The 18,736-nt window shown below is 43.6% G+C and overlaps 2 protein-coding genes across 5 annotated transcripts in view; one reads left to right on the top strand and one right to left on the bottom strand.

Moving 5' to 3' along the window:
* TBC1D17 (TBC1 domain family member 17) overlaps nt 1-7,614 on the bottom strand; it is a 149,770-nt gene extending 142,156 nt beyond the window's left edge. Inside the window, exon 1 of one of the 2 annotated variants that reach the window (XM_073602201.1) lies at nt 7,491-7,614. In XM_073602201.1, coding sequence (XP_073458302.1) covers nt 7,491-7,562 — 72 coding nt within the window. In that variant the 5' untranslated portion in view covers nt 7,563-7,614. The remainder of the gene's footprint in view (nt 1-7,490) is intronic. The other variant, XM_073602200.1, reaches the window with a different exon arrangement.
* AKT1S1 (AKT1 substrate 1) lies at nt 7,008-18,483 on the top strand. Of its 3 annotated transcripts, none has more exons than XM_073602204.1 (5): nt 7,008-7,310; nt 10,084-10,571; nt 15,205-15,285; nt 16,754-16,905; nt 18,049-18,483. In XM_073602204.1, exons 2-5 carry the CDS (start codon nt 10,103-10,105, stop codon nt 18,181-18,183), a joined length of 837 nt encoding a protein of 278 aa, XP_073458305.1. In that variant the 5' UTR covers nt 7,008-7,310; nt 10,084-10,102; the 3' UTR covers nt 18,184-18,483. The 3 variants fall into 3 exon arrangements, with proteins under 3 accessions (XP_073458305.1, XP_073458304.1, XP_073458306.1); XM_073602203.1 differs by lacking the exon at nt 7,008-7,310 and adding an exon at nt 7,346-7,462; XM_073602205.1 differs by lacking the exon at nt 7,008-7,310 and adding an exon at nt 7,374-7,479.
* Nucleotides 18,484-18,736: the final 253 nt, after the last annotated feature.

The raw sequence follows: 18,736 nt of genomic DNA, 5'->3' as shown, positions 1-18,736 counted from the left end.
GGAATCGCAGATAGAATTGCCTGGAGTGAATGGGACATGGGTCTTCATGGTACACTTGTATAATTTATAAGGCATAGATTATGGAACACTCGCCGGCACATCCCACACGCCGAATGTTCCCCGATTCTCCAGATTTGATAACCCAGCTTCTCCAATGTGGAAATTCAGGATATTTCTAGTGACAGACATTTAAAGAGATGCAGCTTCAAAACTGGAAACTTGAGACATCTACCATGAATGATTCTTCTGTGAGTCACCCATCTTCTTGTGACTCATGTGAGAAAACACTGAATGGTCGTGCAAAACGTGTGAATGATGATTGTGTTTTAAAATAGAACTAAAGGCAAAACTTTTTGTTCAATTTTTAATTTTGGATAGGGTAAGGGAGGGTTATCACCCCTGCCAGGTTTTTTTTGCCACCTGTGTCCCATTGGGCAGATTTTTCTTTCATTTCCTGTCTCATAGCCAACACAGGACATGAGAGGAACACTTCCTAAGCAAGGGAATCTCTGGTCATGTCCAGAACTAATGTCCCCATTGAAAGATTTTCCCCCTATTCCTGTTCTGGTGACCACTCAAAATGTGGAAGTTTTGTTCAGTTTCCCCGATAATGGTCACCAGGATAAATAAAGAGGGTGAATCTCCCCAGGGGGTACCATATACATTAAAATCTGATGCGCAGCATGTAATGCCTCGTTTCCACTGAGCGGATCGGTTCGGTACGGTATGCTATTTTGGGTGTTTTCATTATGAAAGCGGCCCATACAACCGAACCGTACCGCTCCATTCAGGGTCCTGCTTCAGATGTGGGGCCATAGAAAATGGAATGGTTCGGGTAGGGCGGAGCTACGATACATTCCACTGATTGGCTGACAGAAAACCCTCTGCTGTGCTATGCTGAGGCATTTTTTCTAAACCCTGTATGGCCCCTTGTGGTCCAAATTGCAGTGGAAACGCTCACCAGAATAGACCGGACCATTCTAGGCCATTCAAACTGTACCGACCCGAACCGATCCGCTCAGTGGAAACGAGGCATAAGATGGCGAACGCGTGAGTTCCTAGCTCTGGTTCCCGTCTCCTCGTCCGCGGCTCCTGCACCACTACAATAGCACCCATAACTTCGGGAGCAATACCACTCGCTGTCGGAGGTGTTCGGGCATCCCATGGGCAAGATTGGCTTCCAAAAGCACGTATATTGAGGGTATATTCCAGCCACCGTCCTGGCCTACACAGCTCATGGAGCGCTTCCTGCTCAGGCCGCAATCCCCGGCCTCGAGTAGCCCAGCTGTTCCTGCCGGACCCTGTCGACCTTCTTCTAGCCCCTGAAGGTATGTCACACAGCGACCACACAGCCCAGCTGCAAGAACCGCTGCAATGGTAACAGTGGCAGTGCTAGACTTAAAGCTGCATACCCTACTACAAGATCTGATTCACAATATCAAGAAAGAGGTTGGAAAAATTGCACAGGAATTTAGAGGGGAAATTGACCAACTGGGGGAACGTACTGATACATTGGAAAACAAATTTGATTGAGCTTGTTCAATATGTACATGTCCTTGAGGAAGATAATGCCGCCCTCAAACTCCAATTACAGCAGGAAGATCTGGAAAATAGAGAACGCCGTCAAAATCTGAGGATAAGTTTACACAATGGACTCATATAAGTCTCCTAGTTGTTTGCAGGACGATGATCGTGTTCCATTGGAATAAATCAGTACCACTCAACCTACCGGCAGTGAAACGGGCTCTATTATCACTCTTCAACCTGGAGAGGCTGGACACCATTGTACTGAACTTTCGATCTACTTCAAGCTTTTTGAGAGATGGCGTAAATATATGGAGGTCACGTTCACCCATAAGGAACTGCAGGAACTCATGCAACCATTTTGCTTTACGGATTGGTATCTTAAACGAGACCTCACCAATTTCCAAGGTAACCTTAAAGTGCCCAACTTGTCTGACCCCTCCATTTTCCTACCACCCTAGAGCAGCCACGCCCTCATGAAGCTCTTTAGCGACCCAAGATTCTTTTTTATCCGAAACAGGTATCCTTTTCTGTTGATATTATTATTGTTATGCCGTTCTCTGAGACCACTAATTAGCTACAACAAACGTTGCTTCCACTCCTGAAGCTACTAATGTTCAATATGTTGTTTCGTTTTACAATTTTACAATTACGTCAACTTGTAAACCCAGTGACATGAATTTTTGTCCTTTTCAGACCTACAAACAAAACATCAGATCCCTAAAACACTCTTTACTCTTTTCTCTACTAAATCCCCTCCTTATCTTTAGACAAACCCATGGATTCTGAATTACTATGTGCTAGAGGCCCATATGAAACCCAATTAATTTTGTCTATCTATAAAATTCTTCATGAAGCCACCCCCCTAACTGAATCTAGCCATAATTGCATGAGGAGATGATCTCATATTTTACAACAACCTATATCCTTAGCAGACTGGGGAAAAATTTGGAAGTCCACATCCAAAATTTCACGATGTGTGGTGAAGAGAGAGACCCCGCCCAAGATTCTTCTTTTTTGGTATAGGACCCCAGATATTCTGCATGCTCGTAACCCAGAAGCTTCTAGGCAATATTGGAGATGAAATGAAGCTATAGGCACCCACTACCATATTTTTTGGGAATGTTCTTCTGTTAGTTCAAAAACTACTGAATACCCCCATTCCCTTGAATCCCATACATTATTTATTAGGTCTTCCTTTTTCAGGTCTCTCCAAGGCTGCAGGGAGGTTAATGTCTTATTTTACTGGCATCGAAGGCGTTGGCTGTCTACCCCCCCCCCCTTACTTTTTCACAATTTCTGTCTACAGTGGCAGACATACGCAGGATGGAACATTTGACTGCATTGATTGATGGCTGGTTACCACGATTTTCTAAAGTTTGGAGAGTATGGGACAATTCGGAGTATTGTCCCAAGGTATCTCATTCGATGCCTAATGCCGCGTACACACGACCGGACTCTCCATCAGAATAGACTCCGACGGTCTTTCCGACAGAGTTGAGAAGGAGTTTCGCTGAAACGGACTTGCCTACACACGATCACACCAAAGTCCGTTCGTTTAGAATGCGATGACGTACGACGGGACTAGAAAAAGGAAGTTTAATAACCAGTAGCCAATAGCTGCCCTTGCGTCGTTCTTGGTCCGTCGGACTAGCATACAGACGAGCGATTTTCCCGATAGGAACTGACTCCGTCGGAAAAATTTGAAACATGTTCTATTTCTAGGTCCGTCAGAATTTTCGAAAGAGAAGGTCCGATGAAGCCCACACAGGATCGGAATGTCTGACGGAATGGTTTCGTCTGACCTTTTCTGCCGGAAAGTCCGGTCGTGTGTATGCGGCATTAGGCAAATGTCCTTTATAGGAAGTGTGTTTCAGTTCTGGTGATAGCTGTGTTTTTGTACCCCATGGTGCTGATTTCTCTTCCTTTATTTTTCCTTTTCTTGTTTCAGTTATTCCTAGATGCTACACTCTTTGAACATTTGTATGGAATAATATATTCCTATAACTGACACTAAGATACAACATATCAATATTTGATTATACCATGTCTTTGATACTTAACATTCCTATGTAAAAGTGACAGTTCATTTTTTAAATGTTTTATTTATTATGTCATTTTGTAAGTTTAACAACATTTCTATAAATAAACAATAAAAAAAAAAATCTGATCTTTGTGCAATCTAATTTAGATTAACCACATCTATGTAATATGAGGACCTACCTACCTAAACTCTACAATCGGTTTGGAGCCAATCAGATGGGCTCTTGCATTATGTAATTGTTGGTAGATCTAAAGGAAAGCCTGCAATCTGACTGTAATGTGTGCAGTGACCATATACCACATAATCTGACTATACATGCAGGAGAGGAGTGTGGAGTGTACAGCGGTGGGTATTATGTGCAGGAGAGGAGTGTGGCGTGTACGATGGTGGGTATTATGTACAGAAGATGAGTATGGAGTGTAAGGTGGTGGGTATTTTGTGCAAGAGAGGAATGTGGAGTGTACAGCGGTGGGTACTATGTGCAGGAGAGGAGTATGGAGAGTATGGAGGTGGGTAGTATGTGCAGAAGAGGAGTACAGAGTGTATGTAGGTGGGTATAATGTGCAGATGAGGAGTGTACAGCGGTGGGTAGTATGTGCAGGATGGTGTCAGTAGGGCAGTGGACAGTGTCAGTAGTTCTTTATTTTTATTTTTTTACAACTTCATTTTTATTATTTCTATTTTTTCAAAATGTTTTTTGGGGGGCCAGTGGACGTTGTCAGTAGAGCAGTGGACGTTGTCAGTAGAGCAGTGGATGGTGTCAGTAGGGCAGTGAACAGTGCCAGTAGAGCAATGGACAGTGTCAGATTTTTTTTTTTAATTTGTTTACAATTGTATTTTTTAATTTATTTTTACTATTTATTTTTGTATTTTTTGTTTTTCACAATGATTGGGGGTGGGGGAGGGGGGGTAGTGGACAGTGTCAGGAGAGCAGTGGACGGTGTCAGTGTTTTTTTGTTTTTATTATTTTTTACAGTTTTGCTGTTTATTATTTTTTTTAAATCATTTTTTGAATATTCTTTTTCACAGTGCTTCTGGGGAAGGGGGTGGGGAGTATGTGGCAGTGGACAGTGGCACGGTGTCAGTAAGGCAGTGGATGGTGTCAGTAGTTTTTTTTATTTTTACGTATTGATTTTTTTTACAATTAATTTGTTTTTAATTTTTTTCATAATGCTTTTTGGGGGCAGGGGGTTGGGGCAGTAGACAGTGTTGATAGGGCAGGGGAAGTGTCAGTAATTTTTTTTTTTATTATAATTAAATTTTTTAATATTTATTGTTTAGTTTTTTCTCATCAGCCCTGTTGGGGGGCTTTGGTGAGATATTAGGGGTCTAAACAGACCCCTGACATCTCCCCTTTGAGACAGAGAAAAAGACTGAGGACACAGATTCCCCAGTCCCTTTCTTAGCACTGAAGATGAATGGACAGGAAACACAGTCGCCCGTCCATTCATAAACTGAAGCAGAGTAATCACAGTTTACTCTGCTCAGTTATTACAGGACACAGGAGCGATAGCTCACTGTGTCCAATTCAGAAAAGGAAGGGGCCGGTAAATGACATATTTATCAGTCCCTTCTTCCATTCTCCATTCTGACATGTCCCCCTGCAGCCAGCTTCCCTCCTTTGTTCTCCTGCAGGCTGCAGAGGGACGTAATGTAGGTAATGATAGAGGTAATGATTAAGCACAAGATGTATGTGTGAAACGCGTCTACCTGACCACAGTTTGGTGTCTTTGGTGTTATCTTTGTGAAACAAAATAAAAGGCAATTGGAAGTTCTGGATGTGCAGCCATTTCTTTCTTCTTTCCAAGTTTCCCATTGAGGCGGGCCGGGGATAGCACTCTGCAAGATACTCCAATCAGCCTTATCTTTATACACCTGGAGCAGTGGTTCTTTTTCTTGTATTGTTGCTGCAGGAGGATGAGGGAGGGTCAGAGAAAGAGGACAGAGGGCCGGAGGAGAACGGAGGGGGACACATGGATGACACCACTGCCGCCCAGGATCAGCCCTGCAGCTGGGAGATCGCAGGGCACTCGCGGGTGTCCGGGAGCCTGCTATTAAATGCGGGAGACTCCCGCACCTTGCGGGGAGACTTGGGATGTCTGGTTAGTAATGCACCATAAATGCGCCTGTAGCGTTTACAGTATGTTTATGTTGTGTTTGCCATGCTTGACAAGTGTTACTCAAATATCAGTGAGGTGAAAGGTGAAATATCAGTGAAGCAGAAGGTGGAATATCAGTGAGGTGAAAAAAAAATCACTTGGTGGGCATCTGCGGCATGTTTTTTTAATGCAAGTTAAATGCATGCTAAATATGTCATAAACAGGCGTTAATGCTGAGGACATGTTGGCTTGCATTACTGTCAGCGTTAGTATTTTTAACAAGTGTGACCTTGGCCTTAAAGCATAGCCTATGGGCGATTTTGGCTACCATTTTTTTTTTTTGTGATCCCACAGCCATTCGCACTTTTACGACCCCTTTCAGGCGTTTTTCAGGCACTTTAGGGCTAAAAATAGCGCCTGTAAAGCGCCTATAAAACGCCTCCCCAGTGTGAAAGCACCGAGGTGCTTTCACACTGGGTCGGTGCGCTTGCAGGACCAAAAAAAAAAGTCCTGCAGGCAACGTCTTTGGGGTGGTCTTTGAGATCAATGGCCGGGCTCAGGAAATCGCCTGCAAAGCACTTCGGCAGCGGCGCTTTGCGGGCGCTTTTAACCCTTTCCTCTGCCGCTAGCGGGGGTTAAAAGCGCCCCACTATCGGCCGAAAAGCACTGCTAAAACTAGCGGCGCTTTACCACTAACACGGCCGAGCTAGCAGTGTGAACGGGGTCTAAGACTTGACGTTTGATATCTATATACTTGGTGCAACACCGTTATATTACCGAAAAAATTGGGTACTATATTATTATTATTATACAAGCTGTATATAGCGCAGCACTTTACAACATGAGGGCCCTGCTCATTAGAGCTTACAGTCTAGAAGGGAGGGTCAAATTATATATTGTATATAGTGTTAATATAGTATATTGTTATTGTGTTCACTGAAACTAATTTTAGTGTATTTTTCCTGAAAATATGTTTGATAAATAGCTGCGCAAATTTAATGCAACATAAATAACAACTGCCACCATTTTATTCTCCAGGGTCTCTGCTTTCAGAAAATATATATTTTGTTTAGGTTTAATTTCTAGCAAAAATTGCAGATTTTCTCATAGGTGTAAAAAGTAATACAATGGCCGGGTGAACAGGTGTATGAGGTGATAATGTGAGGAAACTCTGAGGTAACTAGAATGACTGAGCAACATGTGTGCTGACACATATGGGCCGCCATACAAGTCTGCTATAGCTCTGCCTCTGTTAACACACTCTATGCAATAAAAAACAAACTGGTCACACCACAGCATTGGAAAGTGTCAACAACCTCCCACACATGCAGAACAGCTGCAGCCTGGCACCGCCATCTTAATTGAGGGCAACCCCTGCCTCCGCTTTCATTGCACCCATATCTTTAAAACGTGGCATCGACAATCTAAGGGCACCCTGACTACTTGTCACAAGGCATGCTGTGCCACTGTCAAGCGCCCCCGTGGCAGTGGCATTGTTTGCATTCACTCAGTGCTTTATGGTGGAGGCAGCGGGCGCCATGTTTGTTGTGGGCAATGAAAGAATCTGGGGAAAACTCGGCTGCATGGAGACTTGGCCTTGAATTAGAACTTGATTGCCCCGACACCTGTGTTCATCAGCTGCGGTGAGCGTCTAGCAAAGAAAGGGGCGTGGTTACAACGAAATGGGCGGGGTTGAGGGGTTTAAAGGGGGGGGAGTACGCGGTGTGCAGGACAGGCGGTGTGACGTTCGTAGCTGTGCGACCCCAGGGGCCAAGAGACTGCTGGAGAGAGCCAGGTACTGCACGGGGACAGGTCAGCCTTACCTGGTGTGGAGGGGGTTGTGTTTGGTTGCAGTGTAGATGGTGGCGGCCGATCAGATCGGCTATCCTTGGCATGCTGGGGCTTGTAGTCCTGCACACCCCTCATGCTCCTAGTTGTGTTCTGCACTCCTATTTGTGGGGATGTTGCTTTGATCTCACATCGATCATGATTGGGCAGTCTGTGTCTATAGATATTGCTGTATGATCGATCTGATGGTGGATATGCTGAGACTTCTGGTTCTACAGCTGATTTATTTTCTTTCACGTTGCGTTCATTCTACAAACTTTATAACGTGAGATGAGCTCAGTGTTAGCTCATCTATACGATCTCCTTTCCCAACTATGGAATAGAGTACAAGCTTACTGCTATAAGTTGGTATCAGGCAGGCCTTTATAACAGATGATGGTGTATCTAAAGGAGTTGTACCATCAGATTGTATGGTAATCTCACAACACACTGCAATCTGATCTAAGTGTATATAGTGCAGTGGCCTTGCTCAACTTGAGATTGGATAGATCAGGTAGGTCCTTGCATTACAATTTTGGTAAACTTAAAGTTCAATGGAAAGGTACTTTTTAACATGTTATACTTGCCTGCTCTGCAATAGATTTGCATGGAGTGGCCCTGATCCTCCTCTTCTCGGATGCCCCAATAGCAGTCTATGGGGGGGATGCTTTCCCTGCCCCCCCCTTACTGGCTGTGAATGCACAGCTCTCATGCACATTGCTGGTTTGGGCTCAGGTAAGTATTTAGGGGAAGCTGCTTGCAGAATGCCTTCACTTTCATGTGTTGAATACTTGGAGATAAAAAAACTACTGCCTTTAGGCCCCTTTCACATGATTGGACCGTTCAGGTCTGCCTGTCAGTTTTGACGGCGGACCTGAACAGGCGCTCCATGTTAGTCTATGGAGTGTCGGATGTCAGCGGAGACATGTCCACTGACATCTGACCCCGTCCGATCTGCTAAAAGCAGACAGATGCCTCTACTTCCAGGTCCGTCGCTATCGGGTGAGATCTGATGAAAACGGACATGCTGTCCGTTTTCATCCGATCCCTCCATAGGCAGCGGCGCCTGACAAGCCCATCCCTGCTCAGTGAGCAGAGAGGGAGCTGTCATCCGCCGGCTCAGCGGAGATCAATGGACAGATCTCCCGCTGAGCCACTGGACTGAGGCGGGCTCTGTAGAAACGGAGTCCGCCTCGTGTGAAAGGGGCCTTACAGCAACTTTAAAGTCCTTACACTTTAATGTCCATACACTAGGCCAGTGATGGTGATCCTTGGCACCCCAGATGTGTTGGGACTACATTTCTCATGATGCTCATGCACTCTGAAGTGTAAGTGAGCATCATGGGAAATGTAGTTCCAAAACATCTGGGGGGCCAAGGTTCACCATCACTGCACTAGGCAGTCTGATTGTTCAATCCTTCCCATTTTTTATTTTTCCCACTACATGGCTGTGATTGTACACCTCGTGTGAGATGACCTCCTATGTAGTGCAAGGGCCCATTTAATTCAATAGAAATTTAATCAGATAGGTGCTGATATGTTTGATAAATCTATAGTTATTAGCCAGGCTGTATTGTGTAGGGCAGTGGTTCTCAACTCCTGTCCTCAGAACCCACCAACAGTCCAGATTTTAAGTATTACCTTGGGGAGATGCAGACTAGAATACTGCAATCACTGAGCAGCAAATGATATCACCTGTAATGTATTTCAGTTATCTTGCAAACCTGGCCTGTTAGTGGGTCCTGAGGACAGGAGTTGAGAACCACTGGTGTAGGGTAACTACAAGACCTGGCAAATCTACACCTAATTTTTATCAGGGTGGCTCTTGCACTATATTTTTTGCTGGTAAATGTAGTTGTACAATCCAAATTGTGTGGTCACAACAAACTGGCCATACCCTATACCAGTGATGGCAAACCTTAGTACCCTAGATGTTTTGGCACTAATTTCCCATGATGCGCAACTACACTGCAGAGTGCATGAGCATCATGGGAAATGTAGTTCCAAAAATATCTGGGATGCCAAGGTTTGCCATCACTGTCCTATACTGTTAACTCCAGTCCTCAAGGCACCAACAGGTCATGTTTTCAGGCATTCCATTATTTATGCCACCCTTGATTGGAATAGTTGCCAGTGCTCCAGCCTGGTGTTGGGAGGATCTAGGCGTACTTTAAGTGCCATAGTGTTGCATATTGGAAACACTGGGTCTTTAAGCCCCATACACTATCAGATTTTCTACTGATTTTTGTCTTCAGATTTACTAAAACCATGTAGTGCAAGGGCCTGCCTGATTGCATACACATTGAAACTCCTAAGGTTTGACCTCATATTATATGGTTTTGTTAAATCTGAAGGAAAATAATCAGCAGAAAATCTGATAGAGTGTATTGGGCTTTAGTGTGGGTTTTATTTTTTTTGCCTTCAATGTAACAATCTGAAAGCATGAGAACTTTTTCAGCTGGCTAGCACACATTTTGAATTTTTGTTGCATCCTGGCTGAAGTGTGAACTTTTTTTTTTTTTTTTTATCCATGCTCTGTACCTGTGTATAAAAGACTGAATTGAATAACAATCTGTTCTCCATTCACAGGGTGTGATAGATCTCAATCATGACTAACATGGCTGACAACCACAAGGAGGCCTGGGAAGCCTTGATTAATGCTGCGGACAAATACCGCTCACAGACTGGAAATGACATTGTGCTAATAACTGCTTATAAAACAAAGTTTGTGCCCCCCTATGGCTATCATGTTCATGGCAATGGTGTGCTCCTAGAGGCCACTCAGCGGTACGTTGATGACATTGCTGTAGTACATAAAACCACTGCTTTTACCAGCCCACTACCCATCAACAAGACCAGCACAGAGGCCACAAGTGGCAGACAGAACTCTTACTCTAAGAGCTACCCTTCTATCTATGGCAAGGAGGGCTTCCCAACACTGGAGGACAATGAACGACCAAAGACCCCGGTTCAACTACCTGAGCCACAGCCACCTCTGAATCCACCTGAAGAGGATTATGATTACAACAAGCCGAGCTGCCTGCATAAGGTGGACAGTGTTATAAGTGACTCGACAGGTGAGGCTCTGGTGGATGCTGAATATTTACACAAAGGAGCTGTGACAATCTGGTTGGTTGGCCAGTGTTTCTCAGGGCACACCAACAGGTCATGTGTTCAGGATTTTCCCTCGGATGAAACGGCTGTGGTAATTACTAAGGCAGTGAAACTGATCAAATCACCTGTGGAAAATAATGGTGAGCCTGAAAACATGACCTGTTTGTGTGCTTTGGACTGGAATTGAGAAATGCTGCTCTAGGCTATAACTGAAATGTGAGGCTCCGAACCATGGTAGCCTAGGACTATGCATTGTTCAAAAAAACCTGTCATGAAACTAGGCTACTACTGAACTCTATCTGAATGTGACCCATTTTATGCTGGTCCAGTAGCTTATGGCACTGGTCATCAACCCTGTCCTCAGGGCCCACTAACAGGCCAGGTTTTATGTATTACCTTGGAGAGATGCTGACTAGAATACTGCAATCACTGAGCAGCAAATGATATCACCTGTAATGTATTCCAGTTATCTTGCAAACCTGGCCTGTTAGTGGGCCCTGAGGACAGGGCTGATGACCACTGGCTTATGGTACTTTGAGTTTCTGATCTGAAACCAGTGTTCAGATTGGCTCTGTATTAGTTGGGTGTTTAAAAAAAAATATGCCATGCAAATGTCTAAGCATTTACACTGCAGATGTAAAGCCCTGTAACGTATTTCCTGTGATTGTTGGTTCCATCTAGTGGCATAATGCATTTTCCCAAAACACCACTAGATGGTGCAGACTATCATAGAAAACTACATTTCATACATATTGGACACATTACAGGGGTTATGCACAATAGCTGTGCAAACTTAAGTTTCAGTCCATGCTGTAGGCCAGACATATCAATCAGTGGATTGAGAAGAGGCGGGGTAAATCTTGGGGCTGCATTAGATTTGAGAGCCATACCCTTTCAGTAAACTTTTTTGTCATGCATAGTAACAATTGGGGGCCTTAAATCATTTTTAATGAAGTACTGGGTAGCAAAATGTACAGAAGTCCCTTTTTTGCAGTTAAAATTCTCAATGTGAAATCCCTAAAGACTGCAAAATTGCACCCCATGTGACCCAAATGTTTGACATGCCTACTGTAGGTTTTTTCAATGTTGGTAACCTAAAAAAGAATGCCATCTTCTGCAATAAAGCACCCATATTATAAAATGGTGCGCATGAGCCTGCAAAGCATTGCAGCTGTAATCTGTGGCTCTTGGGTGCTGTATTCTAGCTGAGAAACGTATTGAGTGCAGTTTGCTAATGACCAGTTTCCCTTTAAAGGATTTCTAACCATGTTTCCAGACTTATCAGCTGCCATGTTGTACTGTGGTCAGTATGCGGGCTATCTAATGGAATTGCCCACAGGGATTCTTTGCATTCTCTGCAGCCACAAAGCAGTACTGGTGAGATCTCACAGTCTCAATCTGTTTGTCCCTGTGCTCTACTAGCTTTTTTGAACATTGCAGGTAGCAATATTAACAGGGGCTTAAGGTTAAAGTGAACATCACTCAGAAAAAAGTCCTAGATCACTTCAGGCTGGCCCCTTTTGCAGGTACAGCTATGTCAAACATTAAAAAAAGTGCCAATACTGTTTAAAGAGGAAGTAAACCCTGATGGGTTTTGCTCCCCGCAAGGCCTGCAAATTTAAAAGCATAATGGACTAGTATGAATCTCATACTAGCCCATTATGAGACTTGCCTGCAAACCAAGCCCACACTGTCCCCTGTGCAGGCCATATCCATCTTCGCCCCTCTTCCTTCCAGGGCTGTAGACAGTGGCTCTGACGTGATGGAGCTGTCAGTCACGGCACATGCTGGGGCAAGAAACGGCATGGTGGTCTGTTTCTTCACAGTGCATGTGCAGATGACGACAGCGCACCACAAGTGAAATCTCCTAAACGGCGCACGTTTAGGGGACATTTCCACTACCTATAGGTAAGCCTAGAATAAGGCTTACCTATAGGTATATCACACAAGGGTTTACAACCATTTTTAAGATCCAGTAATATCTTGCACTGCATGGGCTCAATTGCTTCATTTTTAGGAACTGACAAGTCTGTAGAGGCTGATCTGCTAGCATTAATGTAGAATTAAACCATCCTGTCCTTTACAGCCAAGGAAGCTGCTTCCATCTGCAGCACATAGGATGACTTAATTTGACAGGCATTTGACAGTTTGGTTGAGGACACAAGCAAATGTGACAGTTGGCAATCCTGGTAGTCCCTGAATGTAACTTTTTAACATTATGGGTAATGGTACCCTTTAAAACTACAGAGGGGGGGGGGGACTGAACCAGACTAATATCAGGTGTCTGTTTTGGAGGTCAACAAGCATCGAGTGGTGGATCAGTTGGGGTTTCTAATGGGGAGAACCTGCTGACGGCTATATAATTTCTAAAAAAATTACTACAGCCTTAGCTTGTATAGGTTGCACCCTCTGTTTCACCAAAAATCAGACTTCCAATGCAGAGTGTTCCTTACACTGTGATGCCTAGTGCTGCACTGGATAGGATTTTACTTCCCAGTTGCCTGTGCTCCAATACACAGCCGTGACTATACTTTAAACACCCAGACAAATTGACTGTGCTACATCTGAAGTTTGGTGTTCTATCCAAGGGACTCCTATTGGATTCTTGGGTGCATCTGTTTAAGATGCAGGCTGAGGCTTTGCTACTTGGCTAAGTCAGTGGTCTGGAACAAGCATGGCAGTCAGTGAAGTGTTGGGCACCTGAGTCAAAGACTAGATGCCAAGCACTAGATAACTGCTTGTCTTGGTAATCTTGTTTAATAACTATGTATTAATATAATGGAGCATTGTTACCAGTCAGTAGCCTGATATTGCTGTGACCCTGTTAATATATCCTGCCTGCACTGTGCCAGGTTGTTCAGATTTCCTGTTGCTGCTCCACTAGATGAAATCCAGGTGAGTACTACCTGGCCAGTGAGCCCATGGGTTGGGAGTCGGCACCCAATACTTGATGTATCCTTTGTAGCTGTCCCTTTCTAGGGGAATATGGCGGTCCTGACTAAAGTGGCCTATAGATGGTGCTTCTGCCAAGCAATTGTCAAGCTGTCCCCACTGGGAGAAGAAAGTGATTAATGCTAAGAATGGCAAGTGAATCCACAGGCTTGTTGGATCGCTCAAACTCAGTACATTCAACCTGCCCACACACCATTGAATCTAAGCTTGTTCCTGCTGAACTGGCCAAGATTCAAATGGTCATGGCTGGGCTTAGTGCCATTAGAATTGGTCTTCATCATCTGTCTTAAAGGATATGTAAAGTCTCATACATGTGGGGTTGGGGTTTTTTACAACCCCTTTAACATTGGCTGCTCAATCCCAGAAAGGCTTTTTCCTGAAACATTTGCTGTTTTTGATGACTTTAAAGGTTCCAGAAGTCCTTTAAGTGAAATCGAATTTTTGTACCAGGTGCTTAAGTGCTTTGTCTCTCTGAGGTAGCCTAGGACCAGAATGGGGCCCACCTGACTATTTCAACCATGGATCTGCTTTGAAGAAATCTTTACAGTAGATCAGAACTAACTTGCTGTTCACAGGGAAATCTTTTCCATGGAGGTGCTGGATCCTAAACCTGTAGGGTGAGGTTTAGCAGCCTTTCTGTTTTGCGGGTGGGGAAGAAATGACCCCCTCACTTCTAGTGGTCTCTGGGGCCAAGTGGTGGATCACAGGACAGTGGGGTTATCTTGTACAAAAGTGACCCCCTACAACATGTGGCTTGAGAATATAAGCCCATCCTGCTGTTCAAGCAACTAGTGAAGTGACTGGCCCCAGGTGATAGAGATGAAACACTCCTACATAGGTTGTACCTGTTTATCTGTAATTTTCACATCCATAATGCTCAATTTTAAAGCTTGTTTGAGTTCACAAAAGGGGTTGGAAAGCTGAAGTTATTCTAGAGAGCTTATTGGAAGGAACACACACCCGCACACAGAAACCAAGCTGATGCTGTCAACTGGTGTTCCCTGTCACCTTTCTGTCAGGAAAACTTTTGATTTATGCTGATGGCAAATAATGAAGCAGCAGACAAGTTATACTTGGTGCTCTGAATTGAGACAAGTTCACATTATATAGGCATATGCTTTGTTCATATTTCATGTCTGGTTATCTTTTAAAGTGGTGGTAAACCTTGGAAAGGTGATTTAAATGCTGCATATAACTGGTTTTAGGTGGGCTGGCGTTCTGCTGAATGAGGTTCTCACTAACTGGGTTGTCGGCTTTCAGTAAACTCGGTTTGTAAATCTAATTTTAGCATCTGATGAATGTGTTATGGACAGATGCAAAAATGGATTCTACAAACTCAAGCTGGCAACCCTGCTCACGAAGCCACAAGTGTGATTTGAATTTCACACCCTAACTGTCGGTAATGGAACCAGTCAACTTGGTCTGAATCCATCAAGTTGCACTTTTTGCAAGTTCAGGTGGGACTTGTGTAGACTTCTGTGCATGAAGTCACATAGATGTCTTCCAAGTTGCACAACTTCAAAGCAGCATTTGGTACAGTACCATACACAAATCATGTCCCTATTAGAATTGCAGAAAATGCTTGCTTTTAAAATGTTAGTTCTCCACTAGGTGACACTATTTAATAACTTGTTTTGTCTGCAGGGCTCTTTATGATGGATGAAGAAAACCAGCCAGACTGTGAACCTTTCTTTGACTCTGACCCAGAAGAAGGCACAGAAGATGGTAAGACTGCAGAGGCTTAAATACTTGTCTGCCACCACCTGACTTGTCTGCTTTATTGCTATCATGCAGAAAATTTGGGGTTAAGTGATCTTTATTGCCCAAGTTGACTAAAGATGCAGGATGCCTAGCCCTTTCAATCGAGCTTTATACAATCCCACAAGTTTAAGCCTGAAAAAGGGATCCAAGGCATCTCAAATGTCACATCTTTAACTTGTGTTGACCAGTAAAGGGGGAGCTGCATGTGTATATGGAAAGGGTTTTTCATATGGTGTGCCTATATTGGGTATGCACCACAGTGGCTTAGTGGTTGCCACTTCCTAGTGTCAGTTTACTGCCTGCATGGAGTGTTCATGTTCTCCCTGTGCTTCCATGGGTTTCCTCCTACCTCCAGACACCAGTTGGTAAAATGGCTCTAGTTTGTGTGAGGGACATCCCCTTTTTAGAACAGGGGCTAATGTGAATATAAAGTGCTCTGTAACAGAATAATGTCCTCTTGCATGGGACATAAGTATCTTTAATGCTGGTTGGTGGGCACCACTATTTCCTGTTACTCCCAAGTATTCACCTATATAGAACCTTTGTACACCCCTCAGAACCCACCAGTTGGGTCAAATGTTGTAGGGCAGGCTTTTTTTTTTTTTTTTTTTTTTTTTTTTTTTATGGGCTGCTAATGCACCTTAAATGACATAAAAATGATGCTTTGAGGCAGGTGTTGAGGTGGCATTCAGAATACCTGCAGCCAAAATGCATTAATGTAAATGGGCCTGCTGCTTGGGTACTTTGTGCAATTCTGCTTCCCTATTTCTTTCTTTATGCTAGCAAAGGGTTTCTATTTTCTTTTGGTGTATCTTAAAGACTATGTCCTGCTTCTGTAAGTGGTGAAGGTATTGGTGTCTGGGCACAAAGTGGGGGATGCCCATTAGTAACAGTCCTAACCCATCCGCTTAGTGTAGTTTAAAGATATTGGGGCCAGAACATGTTGACCATGATTTTTGGAAGTGGTTTCATTGTTTTCATTGAAGCTTTCATTGTTTAAATGGCCTCATAGCAAATTGAGGAAGCTCAAGCAGGTCCTAGTGTTTGATAAAACTGCAGCAGAGCGTCTAACATTGAATCTATTCTACACTTTGGGTGTGTAGAATAGTGTTTCCCTCTGGCTGTGTTCTGACCCCCCCCCCCCCCCCCAATCCTGGTGTCCTGCTCAAACAAGGGGTCAGTGGAACCAGTCCAAGGTATCAACCCCAGGAGCTCTGCTGCAGTGAAGCTTGATGGGCATGTGTAATTCTGCTCCTTAACCGGATAGCCCCCCCCCCACCCCCCCGAAGGTTGGTTTTAAATGCAGTCTATCTAAAATTTGTGTGGAGATGCTATTCTATTTGTGGTGTTGGCTGAAAAAAAAAAAAAAAACAAGATTAAAACAGCTATATAATACTCATATTTTGGTATCCATCTTCTGATATTTCTACAGATGGAAGTTTAACTGAGGATGCCCCTGGGCAACCTCTGCAACAACGCAATCACCAGCAGTATGCCAAGTCTCTGCCTGTCACTGTGCCTGTATGGGGATTCAAAGAGAAAAGATCATCTAACAAATCTTCTGATGATGAAGAAGGAGCAAAGGTCAGCATAAGTGAAGAGTCAACACCATGATATTTCATGGATTTATTTCTTACAATTGTCACCAGTGTAGAAAATTGGGGATTGGGTTTAAGAATTGCTGAGCTATATTGAATACCATTGTCACTGACTTCTGTAACTTTACTAATGGCTAAGGTGATGGGTTTTTACCTATACATACTAGTGCACCACAATGTCCCACACATTCTATAATTCAAGTCTAACATTGACTGTATTGCTTTCAACTGAAGACAGAGTTCATGTATATAGCATGCTGTAAGCTTATAAAGTTACCAGTACTTTGTTCAATGAATGTATTTACCGTTCTCTCCCACTAACTTTCTATTAAAGTGGTTTACCTCAGATCATGCTATTTGTACTCCTTCTCACAGCCTAACCTCTATCCTGTATATGGGAAAGGTCTGTAGGGATAGTTAAATCTCCATGTTTTCACCCTTCAAATGTACAAAGGCTGAGGAAGCTTTCTTTTTCTATGCCAATTTGTCTCAAGGCAATAGTATTACCATGGCCTTTAACAAGATTTCACATAAGTGTTGCATAAGATCAGGCTTGTGCATGACTAGTGTTCATGGCAGTTACATGGCCATTAAAAGGGTCATATATTCTTTCCATATAGCTGCATGCAGGCAACATGTTAAGAGATTCATGGTCATGGAGGCATATGGGCTGCACTGGTATGTGCCTCACTTGCCTCCATTTAAATGCACTTATGTGAATGAGCCCTAATTCTTTTTGGCACGGCAGTGCTAGTCTTGCCTGTACATGATGCACTTTAACAAAGAGTGGGGCATATGAATCAGAAGCCTGACCAATAACCAGACCACCTATAACTGATCAGCAGTATGTGCCCCTTTTGGGTGAGTCAGGCCTTTATAACCAAGTTTGCAGGCTTTGAGGTCCCTTTTGTAGTGTAAAGAGTAATAGGATCAGACATCAAGTATGCATGCTGCAATGTACATGAGAAGGTTGGCTTTAAAAATGCAGTCTCGTATATTGAGAGTTCATCTTCAATATTCCCTTTGTGCCACATATTGGCCCACAATGGGTGTATGTAATGATGCATAAAACTTCTAATATTGCACACATTGGAGGCCTACAGTACTAACTGAATTCTCCTCCTTTCAGTTTCCCTCTCCAGATCTAGACAGGATTGCTGCCAGCATGAGAGCACTGGCTCATGACAACACTCAGCCATTTGGGGATCTGCCTCGCCCTCGCCTGAATACCGGTGACTTCCAGATAAAATACCGGAAATACTAAGACTATAGACTAAGCCAAGCCCACCCGCTCAATGGGTGTGATACACTACTAAAAAGACAAATTTTTTTTCCTACAAGAATCAAAGAATCAGCAAAAGAAGCTTGAAATTTGGAAACTCGCCACCCATTAGGAGGCAGACTGGTTCAGTTCCTAATGTGGTAGTAAATGTTTGCTTAATCCCTTTTTTAATTCACTTTTTTTTTTTTTCTCGCCCAGGCCTGACAAACATGGGTACCCTAATTGTCAGATTTTTACCCCTACTTTTTAAATTTTGCCTCAATAAAAGAGGAATACAACTTTCATTGTCTCTTTGCTTGTGTACATGTTAATCTGCCATATTCCACCACAGGGAGAATTGTAGTGATTACTCTATGGTTCTCAGGAAAGCTTTCACTAAAACTGTCAATTAATTTGTTGCTAAACCCTGACCCTGCAGGTATCTGATGCCTTAAAGTGTGTCCAATAACTTCCCCTGTTATGTGCTGTGGTTCCTCCTGTCTCCATGTCCTGCAGACAAGCTGTGAACTGCATCCTTGGATTGGAATTGTGTGGT

Source organism: Aquarana catesbeiana, linkage group LG10 (assembly GCF_042186555.1).
Source record: "Aquarana catesbeiana isolate 2022-GZ linkage group LG10, ASM4218655v1, whole genome shotgun sequence".
Classification (NCBI taxonomy): Eukaryota; Metazoa; Chordata; class Amphibia; order Anura; family Ranidae; genus Aquarana; species Aquarana catesbeiana.
This window is presented reverse-complemented; position numbering and strand designations above follow the sequence as displayed.